The sequence below is a fragment of the Mus caroli genome, unplaced genomic scaffold, assembly GCF_978045245.1.
Source record: "Mus caroli unplaced genomic scaffold, Mus_caroli_1 scaffold_17, whole genome shotgun sequence".
NCBI lineage: Eukaryota > Metazoa > Chordata > Mammalia > Rodentia > Muridae > Mus > Mus caroli.
In genome coordinates, this window is record NW_028227272.1 from 11,006,285 (window position 1) to 11,020,993 (window position 14,709).

At 46.3% G+C, this 14,709-nt stretch overlaps 1 protein-coding gene across 4 annotated transcripts in view; it reads right to left on the reverse strand.

Annotated features, from left to right (window-relative positions):
* The window catches only part of Myh11 (myosin heavy chain 11), a 98,758-nt gene that overhangs the window by 23,837 nt on the left and 60,212 nt on the right, over nt 1-14,709 (reverse strand). For all 4 annotated transcript variants that reach the window (XM_021185416.3, XM_029470543.2, XM_029470541.2 and 1 more), the window contains 11 exons: nt 13,059-13,232; nt 11,089-11,203; nt 8,850-9,043; nt 6,376-6,497; nt 6,214-6,283; nt 5,894-6,054; nt 4,139-4,247; nt 2,349-2,480; nt 2,054-2,260; nt 1,038-1,175; nt 319-442 (listed from right to left, as the gene is read on the reverse strand). In XM_021185416.3, the coding sequence (XP_021041075.1) occupies nt 319-442; nt 1,038-1,175; nt 2,054-2,260; nt 2,349-2,480; nt 4,139-4,247; nt 5,894-6,054; nt 6,214-6,283; nt 6,376-6,497; nt 8,850-9,043; nt 11,089-11,203; nt 13,059-13,232 (1,546 nt within the window). The remainder of the gene's footprint in view (nt 1-318; nt 443-1,037; nt 1,176-2,053; nt 2,261-2,348; nt 2,481-4,138; nt 4,248-5,893; nt 6,055-6,213; nt 6,284-6,375; nt 6,498-8,849; nt 9,044-11,088; nt 11,204-13,058; nt 13,233-14,709) is intronic.

The window sequence follows — 14,709 nt, forward strand, 5'->3', positions numbered from 1 at the left end:
CATAGAAACACATACATATCACACACACACCACACATACCATATAACACATACACATATACCACACATAGACATGCATACACATTTATCACATATACCACACACACCACACATACCATAGACACAAGTACACATATATCACAACCCCATATACCATATATGGTAATACATTCACACAGCACTATTTTATTTTCTATTTTCTTTAAAATATAAATTAAAAAATTTCAAAACAAAATATTAAAATCTATATTCTTCATCTGAGAGGAAATGTATTTGTCTTTTGAGCCCAGTTCATTTTACCTAACATTTCCCCACTCACCCTCCAGCTCTGAGATCATGGACTCATGCTTGCTCTTCAGCTTTGTGAGGTTTTTAGCCTTTTCTTCCTCTTCTGCTAGGTTGGTTGTCAAGTCACTGACCCTCTCTTCAAGGAGTTTTCGTTCCTTTGCAGATAAGGGAGAAAACAAAAAAGGTAAAAAAAAAAAAATCCCCATTTCAATCCCAGGTGAGGAGTTCTGAATAGAAGAAGTTCCCACGCTGTCCACTTCTCACCTCATGACAGTGTGTCCTGCACTCATGTGCAGCTAGGGGACAGTCTCATCCCTGCCTCATGGCAGCTTATCTCTGCCTCAGGTCCTTTGCACAGCAGGTCAATGTTCTATTTCTAATTGATCCTCAGTTTTCTTTCATGCCACATCCTCCAGAAAGCCTCCTTAGAGATCTTCCTTCATCCCCTAGTGTTCCGCTCCTAACAAGGTGAACATCTCCAGACCCTGGTTACAATGGCAACGGTTCCTTCTATCTCACTAGAGTGTAAGCCACAGTGCAGGGTCCTGGCTTCCTACTCCATGAGTGCCCTGATCTATAGTGGCCCAGCCCACAGAAGACCTAGAGCTGATGCCTAGCTTGAACTAATGGGATGCAGCTGGCGTGTGATTACTAACTGAAGTGGCTGCTTGTCCTCCATTTTCATGGGGTGGTTCCACTGTTAGTGCTTGATATGCCGTGTCCCAGGCAAGCCTGGCACATCTAACTCACTTTTGAAAGTTTACTGTTCTGATCATCCATAACCAAGATGTCATCCTCCAGTTTCTTGATCTTGGCCTCAGCCGTGACCTTCTCTAGCTGTAGTTTCTGTCTGGCGGCCTCCTCCTCCTCCAGTTGCTCCTCCAGGTCCTTTGTTGGGGGATAGACAGGGATCACAGCTTTGCTGGAACGAAGTCACTAGTGGAGATCTAGAGCTAGCCAGCATGGAGGCTGGGATGAATACACCCTGTTCTTTGCTGTCTCCTTAAGAAATGAGGAGATGGAAGCCCATGGAGGCTACTCTGCCTCGCTCCATATCAGTGTTCTGTTACTGGGAGTGGGCACAATACTCTGGACACTCTCTAATGCTTGCTTCTTCCAGAGGCAGGTAACTAGGCCCCTTGAGTATGTGGGGGTTAGGAATTTTCAACACTATCAGAAGGAACTTATAGATTGTAACCCCAGAGGTCTGGACTATGAAAGTCATCATGGTTTCCTCCTTCCTCCTTCTAGGGACAGTCTATAGCCATGATGAGAGGAAGCCCAAGCAGCCACATTAATTGGCCGAGGAACTGGCACCTCCTGCTAACAGTCATATGAATAAGGCACAAAGATCTTCTAGCCCGTTGAGCCTTCAAATGACTGGCCCTAAATGGAACCTTGATTTGCTAACCTTATGAGTGGTCATAGCCAGAATTACTCAATTAAGCCCCTCCCCAGTTGTGGAATACTAAGATAAATATGGATTATTTGAAGCTGCTATATTCAAGCTGTTTTGTTACAGAGCAATAGCTGACACAATTATCCTTTAATACCAAATTGCTAACAGGAAGGGGGTCAGCATACAGAAGACAAGACATTAGACAGAGCAGGCTCTGGAGACTTCTATTCAGTCCTTGCCTTAGTTCTGTGGTTGGGACAGATTGTTCTCTAAACCTCAGTCCCTCCATCTTCCAGCATCATCAGATGCCTTCACTGAGGATCTAGTGAATCTATTCCGGCCACAAGCTGCCCCTGCAATGTCTTACTAGCATCTGCTGAGCCATCTTCTTCCTCTCAGCCTGTAGTTGCTGGCCCCGGTCTTCCTCTTCCTCCAGGCGGGCCTCCATCTCATGTAGGATCTCCTCCAGTTCCTGCTTCTTGGCTGCCAACCGGACCCGCATCTCCTCAGCCTCAGCATACAGCTCTGTCTCTGCCTGCAACTGCTCCTGCAGCAGAGTCTTCTCCTCAGCCAGCTGCATGCAGGATGAGGATGCAGGATTAGGAAGCGGGCCGAGCCCTTGGCTGTTCTGCTCCCATGGCTCATTGCACCCCTGTCTGTACCTGAGTGTGTTTCTGCTCCAGCTCCTTCAACTCAGTCTCTGCCTTCTGCTGCCGCTCCTTGATCTTTTGCATCTCCTCCTCCTTGGCCTGCATCTCCTCCTCTTGCCGTGTCACTTGGAGCAATGGCTTTACCTGTGTGTATGTACACAGACATTATTAGTGTTTTGGCCAAAGGAAGCGATTTTCATCAAATATTAGGTTGGTTCACAGATGATTTTACCAACACCCATCTAGGAAACACTGGGCAATGTCAGGGATATAATCAGATGTCAAAACTGGGATGGAAGATTCTACTAGTATCAGTAGGTAGAGGCCAGGGATATGGCTTATATTCTAGAACAATTTCTAGGAATATCTTCTACAAGTCAGATAAGCCCAAACTATTAGCATGGGAAATGTGAAGGCTGTGAGGAATGTGAGGGACCTTACATTGTCTGTCTGTCTGTCTCTTTCTCTCTCTTTTTCAGTGCTGGGGATTGAACCCAGTAATGTGCACTTGAGCTACACCCTGAATCCACAGGCCTCTCATTAGACCAGTTTATTAGAACAAAATGAAAAGAGAAAGAAGCAAAGGAGTTGAAGGTGGGTTACTCATCCATCCTTCACTGCTGCTGTTTCATGGTTATAGTCCCTGTTAGAACAGTGCACCGCATGCACTGTTTAAAAATAGTCTTGAATGTTGGCTACGGTGGTGCATGACTCTAATCCCAGAACTTGTGGGATGGGACAGAAGCAGGAGGATCTCTGTGGGTTCAAAATCAGCCTGATTTACATAGAGTTCTAGACCAGCCAGAGCTACATGGACACTGTCTCAAAAAAAGAGAACAAAAAGGCAAGTATTGAACTGAATCCTAGCTTTCTGATTCATCATTTAGAAATTATAGGTTTCGTAGCTCGTGTTTTACAACTTTGGTCTTTGAAAGGCATCATTTTTACTTGTTGGTTCCCCACCACTATCCCCATAAACAGTTGAACTAATGAGTCTGCTAAGGAAATGTGGCCTCTGTCACAGCAGCTGTGGAATCCTGCTTGTTATTATGGAAGATGGTTTTCTCGGAATAGTTCCTTGGAATGTGGGTTCCTGGGAACATTTGCAGAAACCAGCTTCCCCTTAGGCTTCTTCCCCAGCTTGTCTGGCACCCAGAGCCAGTGGACTCCATGGTTGCCTGCCTTCACACACTTAGCAGGGTTTCCCATTATCTGTTTCTGTGCCGTTCACTATCATCTGCTTCTCTAGTTGGCTGGCATGTCCATGAAGCCAGAGACCATGATGCCTAGCACACGCCTGCTGTATGTACAGCAGGTACTCAATAAATACTTTCTCAGGGGCCACAGAGAGAAGTGGGTTTCTATACTAGGGTGATAAGAGGGATTCTTTTTTTTTATTGATTTATTGATTTATTTATTATATGTAAGTACACTGTAGCTGTCCTCAGACACTCCAGAAGAGAGCATCAGATTTTTGTTACAGATGGTTTTGAGCCACCATGTGGTTGCTGGAATTTGAACTCAGGACCTTTGGAAGAGCAGTCAGTGCTCTTAACCACTGAGCCATCTCTCCAGCCCAATAAGAGGGATTCTTAAGGTGACAGAAACACCTTGATCTGCCTTAAGTCATGACTGTAACCCATTCAAAGGGGTGGACCTTTGCAGGTCTGCATGAGAGGTCTGTCTTCAGGCCTCAGATCCAGAGCCGCTTTGGAGCACCTCCATCCCCACATCTAGATCCCAGTAGGGCTTGGGGTTGCAGAAGTGGAGGATGTCTGGAAGGCGTAGGGCCAATCACTCACTTTGGTGAAGAGTCGCCACCATTGCCAGTTGCGGAGCTTAAGGTAGGCAGCGCAGTTCCTCTGGATCACCTTCATGGCTGTCAGCTGTTGCTGCCTCTTGGTGAAGGCCCTGGGAAAGTGAGGCAGGGAGCCATTAGGAGCTTCCCTCATGACTCATGCTGTCAGTCCCTGCATAGGACATCCCCCATTCGCTCCAGACAGATCTTTCTGAGCCAGAGTACCAACGTGAACTTGGGAAATCAAGCCACTCCCAGAGCCTTTCTCAGTAGGCAAGCGAAACTTGCAAAGCTAGAGATGACATCTAAGGGAAAGTTGTATGCCACGTTTCTTAGCGATCCTTCTGACCCCTGGTAGTGCCTGTTGAGTTCTGACAGACCTATTTATTCCTTGGTAGTACTTCAGAAATCTCAAACCTCAACACAACCAGCATTGTATTTCTTAAGGGCTTCTAAGTTTGAAAATTATAGAATGAGCTGGCGGTGCTAGTGCAGGCCTTAATCCCAGCACCTGGGAGGCAGAGGCAGGTGGATCTCTGTGGGTTCTGGGACAGCCTGGTCTACAGAGTGAGTTCCAGGACAGCCAGGGCCATACAGAGAAACCCTGTCTTGAAAAACAAACAACAGTAACAACAAGAGAGGGAGAGGGAGGGGGAGCGGGAGGGGGAGGGAGAGGGGGAGGGGGAGCACAAAGCTACAGAATGAGGACTGTAAGCCCATTATGCTATGGTAGCTGCTGCATTGGCAGTGGGTACATTTACGAATACCCATTATTATTAGGAAGACTAATTATTTTGAGAATAGTAATGATGACAACAGAGAACTTAATTATAACATTTAACATATTAGGTCTGCTGTTGTACTAAGGCTGCTCCAATATCTGGCCTTAACCATATTGAGTCTGTCTGATAATCAGCTTGACCCAACCAGGGCTCTTCAGATGTGGTGTGGGCTATTCTTGATGATAGCGCACACCCCAGGTGCTGGCACCCTAAGGGACCTCTCTGGGGTGTCGTCCTTTGAGGAACCTGAATCTTCACCTGACACCAAGCAGAACAGACAGAGCACTGAGACTTCTGAAGTCCTGCTTTAGTAATCCTATTTGGACATGGGGTTAGGGACACAGCCACAGAACCTTCCCTCTGAAACTCTAAGACTTCTGAAATGAAAACCAGCCACACTTCCTGGGCATCGTTCCATGAACTCCCCTTTAACAGTTTCTTGAGGTAGGAATGACTGCTCTCAGGAGAAACCTGAGCACATTAGACGAGGAAGTGAGAATAAGAGCCAGGTCCACTTTCTCCTCCTACTGAATGGGTTACCCCTCCAGCCTTAACAGGGGATGTGCCTGGTCTTAGTGCAACTTGACATACCGTGTTTGGTCGATATGTCCCTTTCTGAAAGGAAATGGAAGAGGGCAGGAAAGGACTAGGAAGAGAAGAGGGAGGGGAAACTGTGGTAGGGATGTAATATATGAAAGAATTAAAAAAAAAAAACCCAACCCATATCTAAAGCTCTCCAGCCCCTTGGCTGTTATTCTGTCCTTCTTACATCTATAGCCACTACATGCATTGCAATTGAAGCTTCCTTTTCCTCTCAGGCAGAAGCTGTTGATTAACGACACATCTTAAGAGAGATGGCTTCTTGGAATCAGGGAGTCTCGACACAGGGCTGGAAAGCCCCTTCTCTGGACTTATTGTTTTTTCTATGAATTTGTGGATTTAGGATACAGTTTTAGCATACAGGAAACTCTGCTTACTTTCTGGCAAGGTAGCCACGACACATTGCCTGGAAGGCCATGATGACATCAGTAATCTTCAGGTCTCGTTCCTCCTCTAGGTGGGCCAGGACCCCCGTTCGGAAGAAGATTTTGCTCTGCCCAATCCTGTACAGGTTGGGGTCAAGTTCGAGGGCTTTGATCTGAGGAGGGAGGAAGAAGGGTTTCCATTTTCAACTGGGCCATTTAGTCAGTGGTGACATGTGCTTGAGAACCATCCCACCCAGATCAGCAACTGGCAATGTGACCCACAGCAGGAAGGTCACAGTTGGATGTCTGGGAGGGTCCAGGCTTAAGCTCACCATGAGAATGCAGGCTTGCTTTCCATCCATGAAGCCTTTGGGGATGGCGTTCGCTGCCAGGATCTCATAGCTTAAAACAGAAGGCAAAAGTCACCCAACACATCTCCATCATTTGTGCTTCTCCAAGGCTTGCTCCATACTGCCCCACCTCAGCAGGCTTACCGTTGCCGGAACTCTTGGAAGACAATCCGGTTGGGGAAGCCCTGACGGCAGATGCGGATGCCTTCCAACACACCATTGCAGCGCAGCTGTTCCAGCACTAGAAATGCATCCAGCTTGCCAGACTGTGGGGATGGAAGAGGCCAGTGAGCACTGGAGCAGCAAGCCCTGCTGGAAAATATACCTGGAGGTCTGTGGGGTCTTAACAGGGGTTAGCTGAGAGACAGTGTGCCTTGTTACCATCTCTGGGTTTCCACGTTTTGGCCCTATTTTTCTTATTCTCCCCATTGTGCTTGGTGGTGCCAGCACCCCTGGCTAGAAGCTGAAGTTATTCCATCACTACCCTCTCCCTTACTTCTGGGCCATTACCACCCTTAGCTCTTGCCCCCCATGTCTCTCCCAGTAAGTTTCTTTTAAAAATAAAAACCAAAACAGATGTGGTGTGCAGATGTATACATTCATGTCTTCGCATGTCTATGAGAGCATACATGTTCACTTGTGTATGTGTGCATGATATGTGTGTGGTGGATATGGATGTGCATTGTGTGATGTCTGTATATTCATGTGTGTTTGTACACTACACATTTGAATGCACAAAGTTGGTGTCAGAAATCATCCTCATTCACTCTTCTATCTTATTCATTGAGACATTCATTCATTCATTCATTCACTTGAACTCAAAAGTCACCAGTACCAGTAGTTTCTTAGCTGGAATTCTGGGGGTTCCTTGTGTCTGTCTTCTGAGACTGAAGTTACAAGTGGCCACCAAACTCACCTAGCATTTATGTGGGTTTCTGGGGTTCCAAGTCACACTTGTGTGGTAAGCACATTAATGGCAAAGTTACCTCCCCAATCTACTTTTTTAGGCCATTGTCTGTCTCTGCCCAGACAACTGCAGCACCTTCCAACTTGATCATTTTCCCTCAGCCCTGACTGCCTCTTCTAACTCCTCATTTGGTCTAAAGTATAATTTTGATCATGACCTACTACTTAAATTCCTTCAGTAGTTTCCTATAGACAGGATACCAATCTCTAGCCATCACAAATGGAACTCTATAAGCTAGTATAGTCCCATCCCTATTTTATACCTTTATGTACCAATATGAAACAAAGGGACTGGGAGGATGCCTTGCTCCACAAAGTGCCTGCCTTGTAAGCATGAGAGCCAGAGTTCAAATCCACAGAACCCATATAAAAACCTGGCATAGTGGCATGGACCTATAATCCTAGAACTGTAAGAAAGGAGCACAGAGACAGGAGGATTGCAAAAAGCTCATGGACCAGTTCATCTGGTCTACATGGTAAAGCTCCAGGCCAGTGAGAAACCTGTTCCACCCAGAAACAGAAGATACCTACGGACTGATGCCAGAGCTTGTCTTCTTACTTCTATAGTACACTGTGTATGTATACCCCACATCCACAGGCATGTGTACACACATGTACACAAACAAAAACAATACACAATTACCTAGCTATAGTTTTCCTGCCTAGACTTAATTTCTTACCTCTCTATCTTTTCTTACCCCAAGATCTTGGCCTGAAATGCCTCCAAACACACTCATACTCTGCTATGTACTTCACCAAGTTGATGATACCCATACCTTTAAAAATGGCATTTATTTATTTATGTTGTATATGGGGGTAGGTGTGGGTACAGGTATGCCACATACATATGTGAATGTCAGAGGACATCCTGCGGCAGTCAGGTTTTCCTTCTACCATGTGGATCTTAGGGATGGAACTCAGGTCATTAGCCTTAACAGCAAGAGCCTCTGCCCACTGAGCTACCTGCCCAGCCCATCTGCCCATTCTAAAAGTTCTTGAAGCAGAAGCAGTTAGCCAGATTTCTGTTATTTTCCTGATTTACTATCATGTTTCTAGGCTATGTATCAAGGTCCCTGTGGTCTCTCATAATCTCAGCATCAGTGACATTTTGGGCCCACTAATTCTTTGTTCTGGGAACATACTGAGCTGTCCCTCAGCCTCCGTGCCCTCTCTCTACTAGATGCGGTAGCAATCCTCTTTCCATTGTGACAAAAGCAAATGTGTGTCCAGTGATTTCTTCAACACTGTATCCCAACTGTCAGTCACAGTGGCAGCTTGGCCAGCATTTACTGGAAGAATGGAAGAAATGGTGGCCTCACACCCCATGCTTCTAACTAGCTGAGCATTCTCTGGGAAGATGCCCTTCCCTCCTTCCTCCTCCCCTCCTTTGTTCCCTCCCCCTTCCGTCCCTTCTTTCCCTCCTTGCTTTCCTTTGCTTTCAGGCATGTGGAATAGGCCCAAATCCAGACAACTTTTTACATGTGTAGGTGCAGGCCTTCTTTGATGGTGCTCAGGGCAGGAACCAAGGTCAGACCTCTCTTTCTGCCCATTCACCTCATTAGTGTACCTTGCTGTCTCCCAGGTTCCTTTCTATAGCCCCCCACCCCAGTACTATCCCGTATGCAGGAGGCCCAAGTTGGGATATGCCTCACCCTCTTCTCATGGTTGGGGATGATGCAGCGCACAAAGTTAGGCGTGGTATTGCGCAGTGTAGTCATCAGTTTCCCCAACTGCTCTTTGTAGAGCTGGCCCACGGTACGGAACATGCCCTTTTTGGTCTTGGAGGCACTGGGCAGTGAGCTCTCAGTCATCTTGGCCATCTGGTCCAGCCCCACAATGCGGTCCACTGTGGGGTACATGAAGGGTAACATCAGCTTCTGGGCTCTGCCACAAGCCAGAGGACTGAGCTGTGAAGATGGTGATCAAAGGAGGTTTTTTGTGCAGGTGATACTCTGGGAGATGACAGATCCCATCTTGGGTACCATCCCCCATTATTTCCCTCTGGTGGTCAGTGCTTCTACTGCTAGCAGGACAGAGATGGGAAAAGAGCCTCTAAGTACTGTCAGTTTGGACATCCTTCAGGACACCTGAGTGTCAGAATAAGCCAATGTCCTTTGTTCTTTTCACAGAAATCAAAGGAGTCGGTTTCATTCTTGGCATTAAACTCACTGAGTACCCTGGCCCTGGCACCATGTTCTGAGTTTAGTTTCCCTTTCTTAACAATGGAGGCAATAACAGTATCTAACTCCTAAGGATGTAATGTGGACACAAGGCATAGAGAGCCCTCAGCTTCACAGTAGTCTTCAATATTTCCTTTCTTCCTGGAGATTTCCTAAGAAGTGACCATGTATAGGCCCCAAGCACTCACCAAAGACCCTGGCCATTTCTCCCCATAGGTTATTGATCTTTAATAGGAGGCATACAATGAAGTGTACTATATCAGATGGTGAGCTCTGGTTAAAAAAATCAAGGATAAAGGGAGGGTGAGAGGGAAGGAATGGGAAGAGGAAATAAAAAGGAAGAGAAAAAGAGAATGGAACAAGAGGAGAAGGAAGAGTGGCCTTCCTTCAACAGGGTGATGAGGAGTGTCTGAGAAGTTGATCTCTGAGAAGATACAGAAAAGGGGGAGGTATGGTGGCCCACCATCTGTCCATGCAGACATAGGTATCCAATGAAAGGACATCCTGGTTAGAAGATACAGCAAGTGCTCTGAGGAGGACAGGTAAGTGCTCGATAGACCAGGTATTAGTGGGGAATATTAGCACAGGGGAGCTTCTGCTTTGGGCAGGTGCCCTTCCACATAGCCATAGACTTCCTGTGCCTTCTCTAGGATGGAATGAGAAGCTCCAAGAGTCCAGAAGGTGCTGCCATCATGCCCAGGTGATGCGGCACTAGATGGAGCCAGAGCATCCTATATGCCCCAGCTCTATATGCCTCAGCCTGTGATTGAGTAGAGAGGCCCTGGTGCAAGGCTGAGAACCACTGGTGAGAGCCAACCTCACACAATTCTGGGGCAAGTGAGATGTGGTGTTGACCCAGTTTACAAATGAGGACATCCCAGCTCAACAAAGTTAATCAACATGCCCAAGGTCATATTGATACATGGCAGAGACAAGAAGACTGTGCCATGCATCCTTCTGACTTCAGAAAAGGACTGCTTCATCATGCCCAGATATACCACTTCCTGGGCCATGAAACGGGACCTTCTCAGTGAGTCCAGGAATGGGCTGGGGAAACTCAGTGTCCCTTGTTTTTCAGTGTCCCTTGTTTAAGAAGATGTTATGAATTGAATTTTCCAGAAAAAGGGGCAGATCTATGTTAAAGATTCTACAAGGCTGACAGATGAGTACCTATGGAGAGTTGGAATGTTGCAGATTCAGAGCCAAATCATCTTGGGCTATTTTTAGCTCCTATTGGCCGTTTACTATCTGCATCCATGCCTGACCTAATATTAATCTATCATATGAAACCTTTGGGTCTGTCTTAACAGACTACCATCTTCCATTGGCCCCAAAGCTAAGAATATCATTAGGTCCCCTCCAGAGTCCTTAAAAGATTGCCTTGATTTATGACTTCCTTTTGTTCTGGGACATTAAAATCTAATAAAACCATCTCCACATTGAGACATGCTATTTGGGATATCCTGAACCTGTGTTCTCCATCCACAGTCACTCTCACTTGGCTAAGGATAAACTCGTACTTTCTATGAAGAGAGAATTGTGTTGTATGGACAAAGCTGTTTCAATGGGATAGCATGAGCATATGACAGCCTGGTCATTTCCCTGTTCCCATATGGGGCCTCCCAGTCTGGGGAAGATGTATAAACTAGGAAGTATGTCTGAGGTGCTCAGCCTTCTAGCATAAAGCTGTGTCAGGGCAAGAAGGGCTTACCATCCTTCCACAGGTCAGCCACAAACTTGTCGGAGGAGGCATTGAGGAGTGATGTCACATTGTCATTTAGCGGGTCCATGTTCTTGGTCAGCCAGGCACTTGCATTGTAGTCCACCTGCCAAAAGTCACCCTGCCATCAGGTTCCCTGGCTCAGAAACCCACTGCAAAGCCCAAATCCTTCTGCATTCCTTTCACACCTGTAGACATCAGATGAGGAATGACATTTCTGAGGCTGCCACTAATATCAAGGAAGAAACCAGTAAGTCGGAATCTTCAGGGATCCTATAGGGATGCCATACTAGGCATCCACCAGTGGAAGCTAGTGCCAGAAAAACCTCGTACTGTTCCACAGCCTCAGAGATGCCACCTTCTGCCAGAGTCTCACACTTAGCCCCAGAAATGGCTAAGGAAGTTCATGGTGACAAAAGCCATCGTAGATATCCCATATTCCCCCTATGCATGGGCAGTTTAACAAGGATCCTCATTCTTAAATTGAGCATAGGGATTCTCCCACTGTCTGATGAATAGGATTCTTATAGCTAAGGCTGTACTATACAGCAGTTCATTACAGTACCAGAGATTGACCCTAGGATGTCAAGCAGGGTATATGTTCTAGTTTGTTTTCTGTTGCTATGTTAAACACCTTGACCAAAAGCAGCCTAAGGAAGGAAAGATCTATGTGGCTCATGATTTTAAGCTATAACCCATCATCGAGAACAGTCAGAGCAGGGACTCAAAGCATCACATCCAGAGAAGGACACAGAGAAGCAAAGTGCCCATGCCACCTGCTTCTAGCTTTCTCCTAGCATGCATGAGGTAGTGCCACCCACAATCAGGGTAGGTCTTTGCCCATGAATTAATAACCAACATAATTATTTCCATCCCAGAATGTCCACGGGCCAACCAGACCTAGGTAATTTCTCAGTTGAGACTCTCTTTCAGATGATTCAAGATTTGAGACTTAATAGTAGGCAAGTGCTCTGCACTGAGCTATATCCTTTAGCCTACTAGCTTGGAGGTTTTGATACATGGATATATGGAAATAGACACTGGAGTGTTTCAAAATTTCTGACTTGCTCAATGCTCATCTTTAATGACTGTGACTACAACTCAGAGTGAACTGACAGCACGGCTCTGGTGGGTTATGATGGAATGTGGGTTGTCATGGTGATCTGTGAAAAGACTGGAAAGAAACATGTAGGAGCCTGGGGAAAGTATCACCAGGACATGGCTAAAAGAGCTTAAGCTCCATCAAGTATAATGTAAAGTAGAAGACAAAAACTTCTTGGCAGAGGCCAGAGTGTAAATATTTTCAGTTTGGTAGGCTCCACAGTCTTGCTCAATTCTGCTCTTCTAACACCAAAGAAGCCATAGATCTTATGGAAACAAATTGGCCTGGCTATGTTCCAATAACAAGCTGTGGCTTTTTTTTTTCTTTTTCTTTTTATATTGTAAGTGTGGATGCTTTGCCTGCATGTGTGTGCCCCATTGTTTGTGCAGTGCCAGCAGAGGTGAGCTGAGGTATGTCTATGCTATTCAGGACATAATATCCAGGATGATGACAATGTCGACGATGACAATGATGATGATGATCACAACAGTAATAAAGTCAGCTAGCACAGTTCCCCCAGATGGAGCACAGTGGTAATGTCAGGGATTCCTGTGAATCTATGGAAGACTCACTCATTGGAACTCTCACTCCAGGGGCCTTGTCTGTTGGGTTTGCCATGGAGCAAGAAGTATTTGGAGTCTTCCCAGGGAAGAACTGTCTGGTCAGCACAGTTGACATCTGTTAGAGACCATCACTTCCACTCCTGACAACTGCTTAGACAAATCTTACAGAGTCCCTAACTGAGGACCACCTTGCTACAGGTGTTTGGAGGGTACAGCCACTGCCAAAGCACCCTTGCTGTGAACACCCTCCCAGGTACCTTTGAGACAGAGCCCTCCTCAAGACCCCGGGCTGATACCTTCCCAGCATAGTGGATGATGGAGAACTCTGTTTTGTCCTTTAGCTGCTTGGGCTTCTGAAATTTGGGGTGATTTCCCTGCTCTGAGCACAGCTTCTCCACAAAAGACTTGTCTGTAGCTTTGGGGAACCAGCATTCTTCATCCAGCAGGGCCAGCACACCAGGAGGGTTGTTCTGGGGACAGAAGAAGGCAGGGTCACCACCAGGCAAGAGGACCCCAGGCTCACCAGAAAGGGCCAACCATCCAGATCCCACACGTGTTGTTAGGTGTGGTGGCACAGGGCTGAAGCCTTGACATGGGGGAGGCAGAGGCAAGGAGAATCAGGTCAATGCTAATTCAGTTACAAACAGGTTCAAGGCCAGGCTGAGCTACATGAGACTGAATCTCAAAAAATTAGTTAACCTTCCAAAAAGAGAGAGGTCACACACAGGAGCCTTCCTGGCACTTCTACTCCTTTTTCTTTTCTTTTTTTTCTTTTTGGTTTTTTGAAACAGGGTTTCTCTGTGTAGCCCAGCTGTCCTGGAACTCACTCTGTAGACCGTAGACCAGGCTGGCCTCGAACTCAAAAATCTGCCTGCCTCTGCCTCCCAAGTGCTGGGATTAAAGGAGTGTGCCACCACGCCCGGCTGCATTATTCTTATATCTAAGGTAAATCCATACCCTCTTTCTTCTACCCTCAAATCTATTAAACCATTACTCTCCTGTCAATAGACCGCTTGAGGGACTGAAAGCAAGAACTAACAGGACACAATGCTTGCTGATACCCATGCTGACAAGAAACGGAGATTGCGAAGATTGCATTCTTCTCTCCCACCTTGAGAATGGGACTCAGGACCCTCTACCACTGAGCCTGTTTCATTGGGTTTGTTTAAGACACAGCCTCCCAGGCTCCCAGATACACTTTGAGACACTATATCCCAGTCTGCCATAACTCATTATTCAGTTAACACTAGACTCAAACTTGTAGCAATCCTCCTGCCTCAGTCTCTTGAGTCCTGGGATGATAGGTGTGAGTCACTGTACCCAGTTAAGATTACCTAAGAATTTCAAATGAATCTGTTGCTTTTCTTCCTTATAAATTTACCCAGGATCCCTTTCAGCAATGTTTTTCTGTGTTTGAGAGGATCTAAATTAAGGTGTCAGTTTATATCATTCACCCTGGGGGAACTATCTTCACTTTGAGGACTCCATCACATAAAACCATTTCCTGATTGTCTCCCATAGCACCTTGCCAGGAGTGTCAGTTGGTTTCACCACTGGCTCTTCTAGGGGGTGAGGGTCCATGCTCATCTTGTTCATAGTTACAGCCTCAACCCTAAAATAAGAGGCCTAGCACATGGTGACTAGTAGCCTACTATGGCTCTAAAAGTTTGGGATGTATCAGTGGACAAAGCACAGACTCTTTGGGAATGAATGAATGAATGAATGAATGGAGGAGAAGAAGAGAAAGACTAGGAGAATTGCATCATGGTGGTGTACATCCTAATCATAGCACAGGAAGGTTAAGGCAGGAGGATTGTCAGAATCATGTGTCAGCCAGGTGAGGTGGTACACTCCTGCAATCCCAGCACTTTCGAGATGGAGGCAGGAAGAAAGAAGTTCAAGGTCATCCTCAGCTACACAGTGAGTTTGAAGCCAGCCTGGGCTATA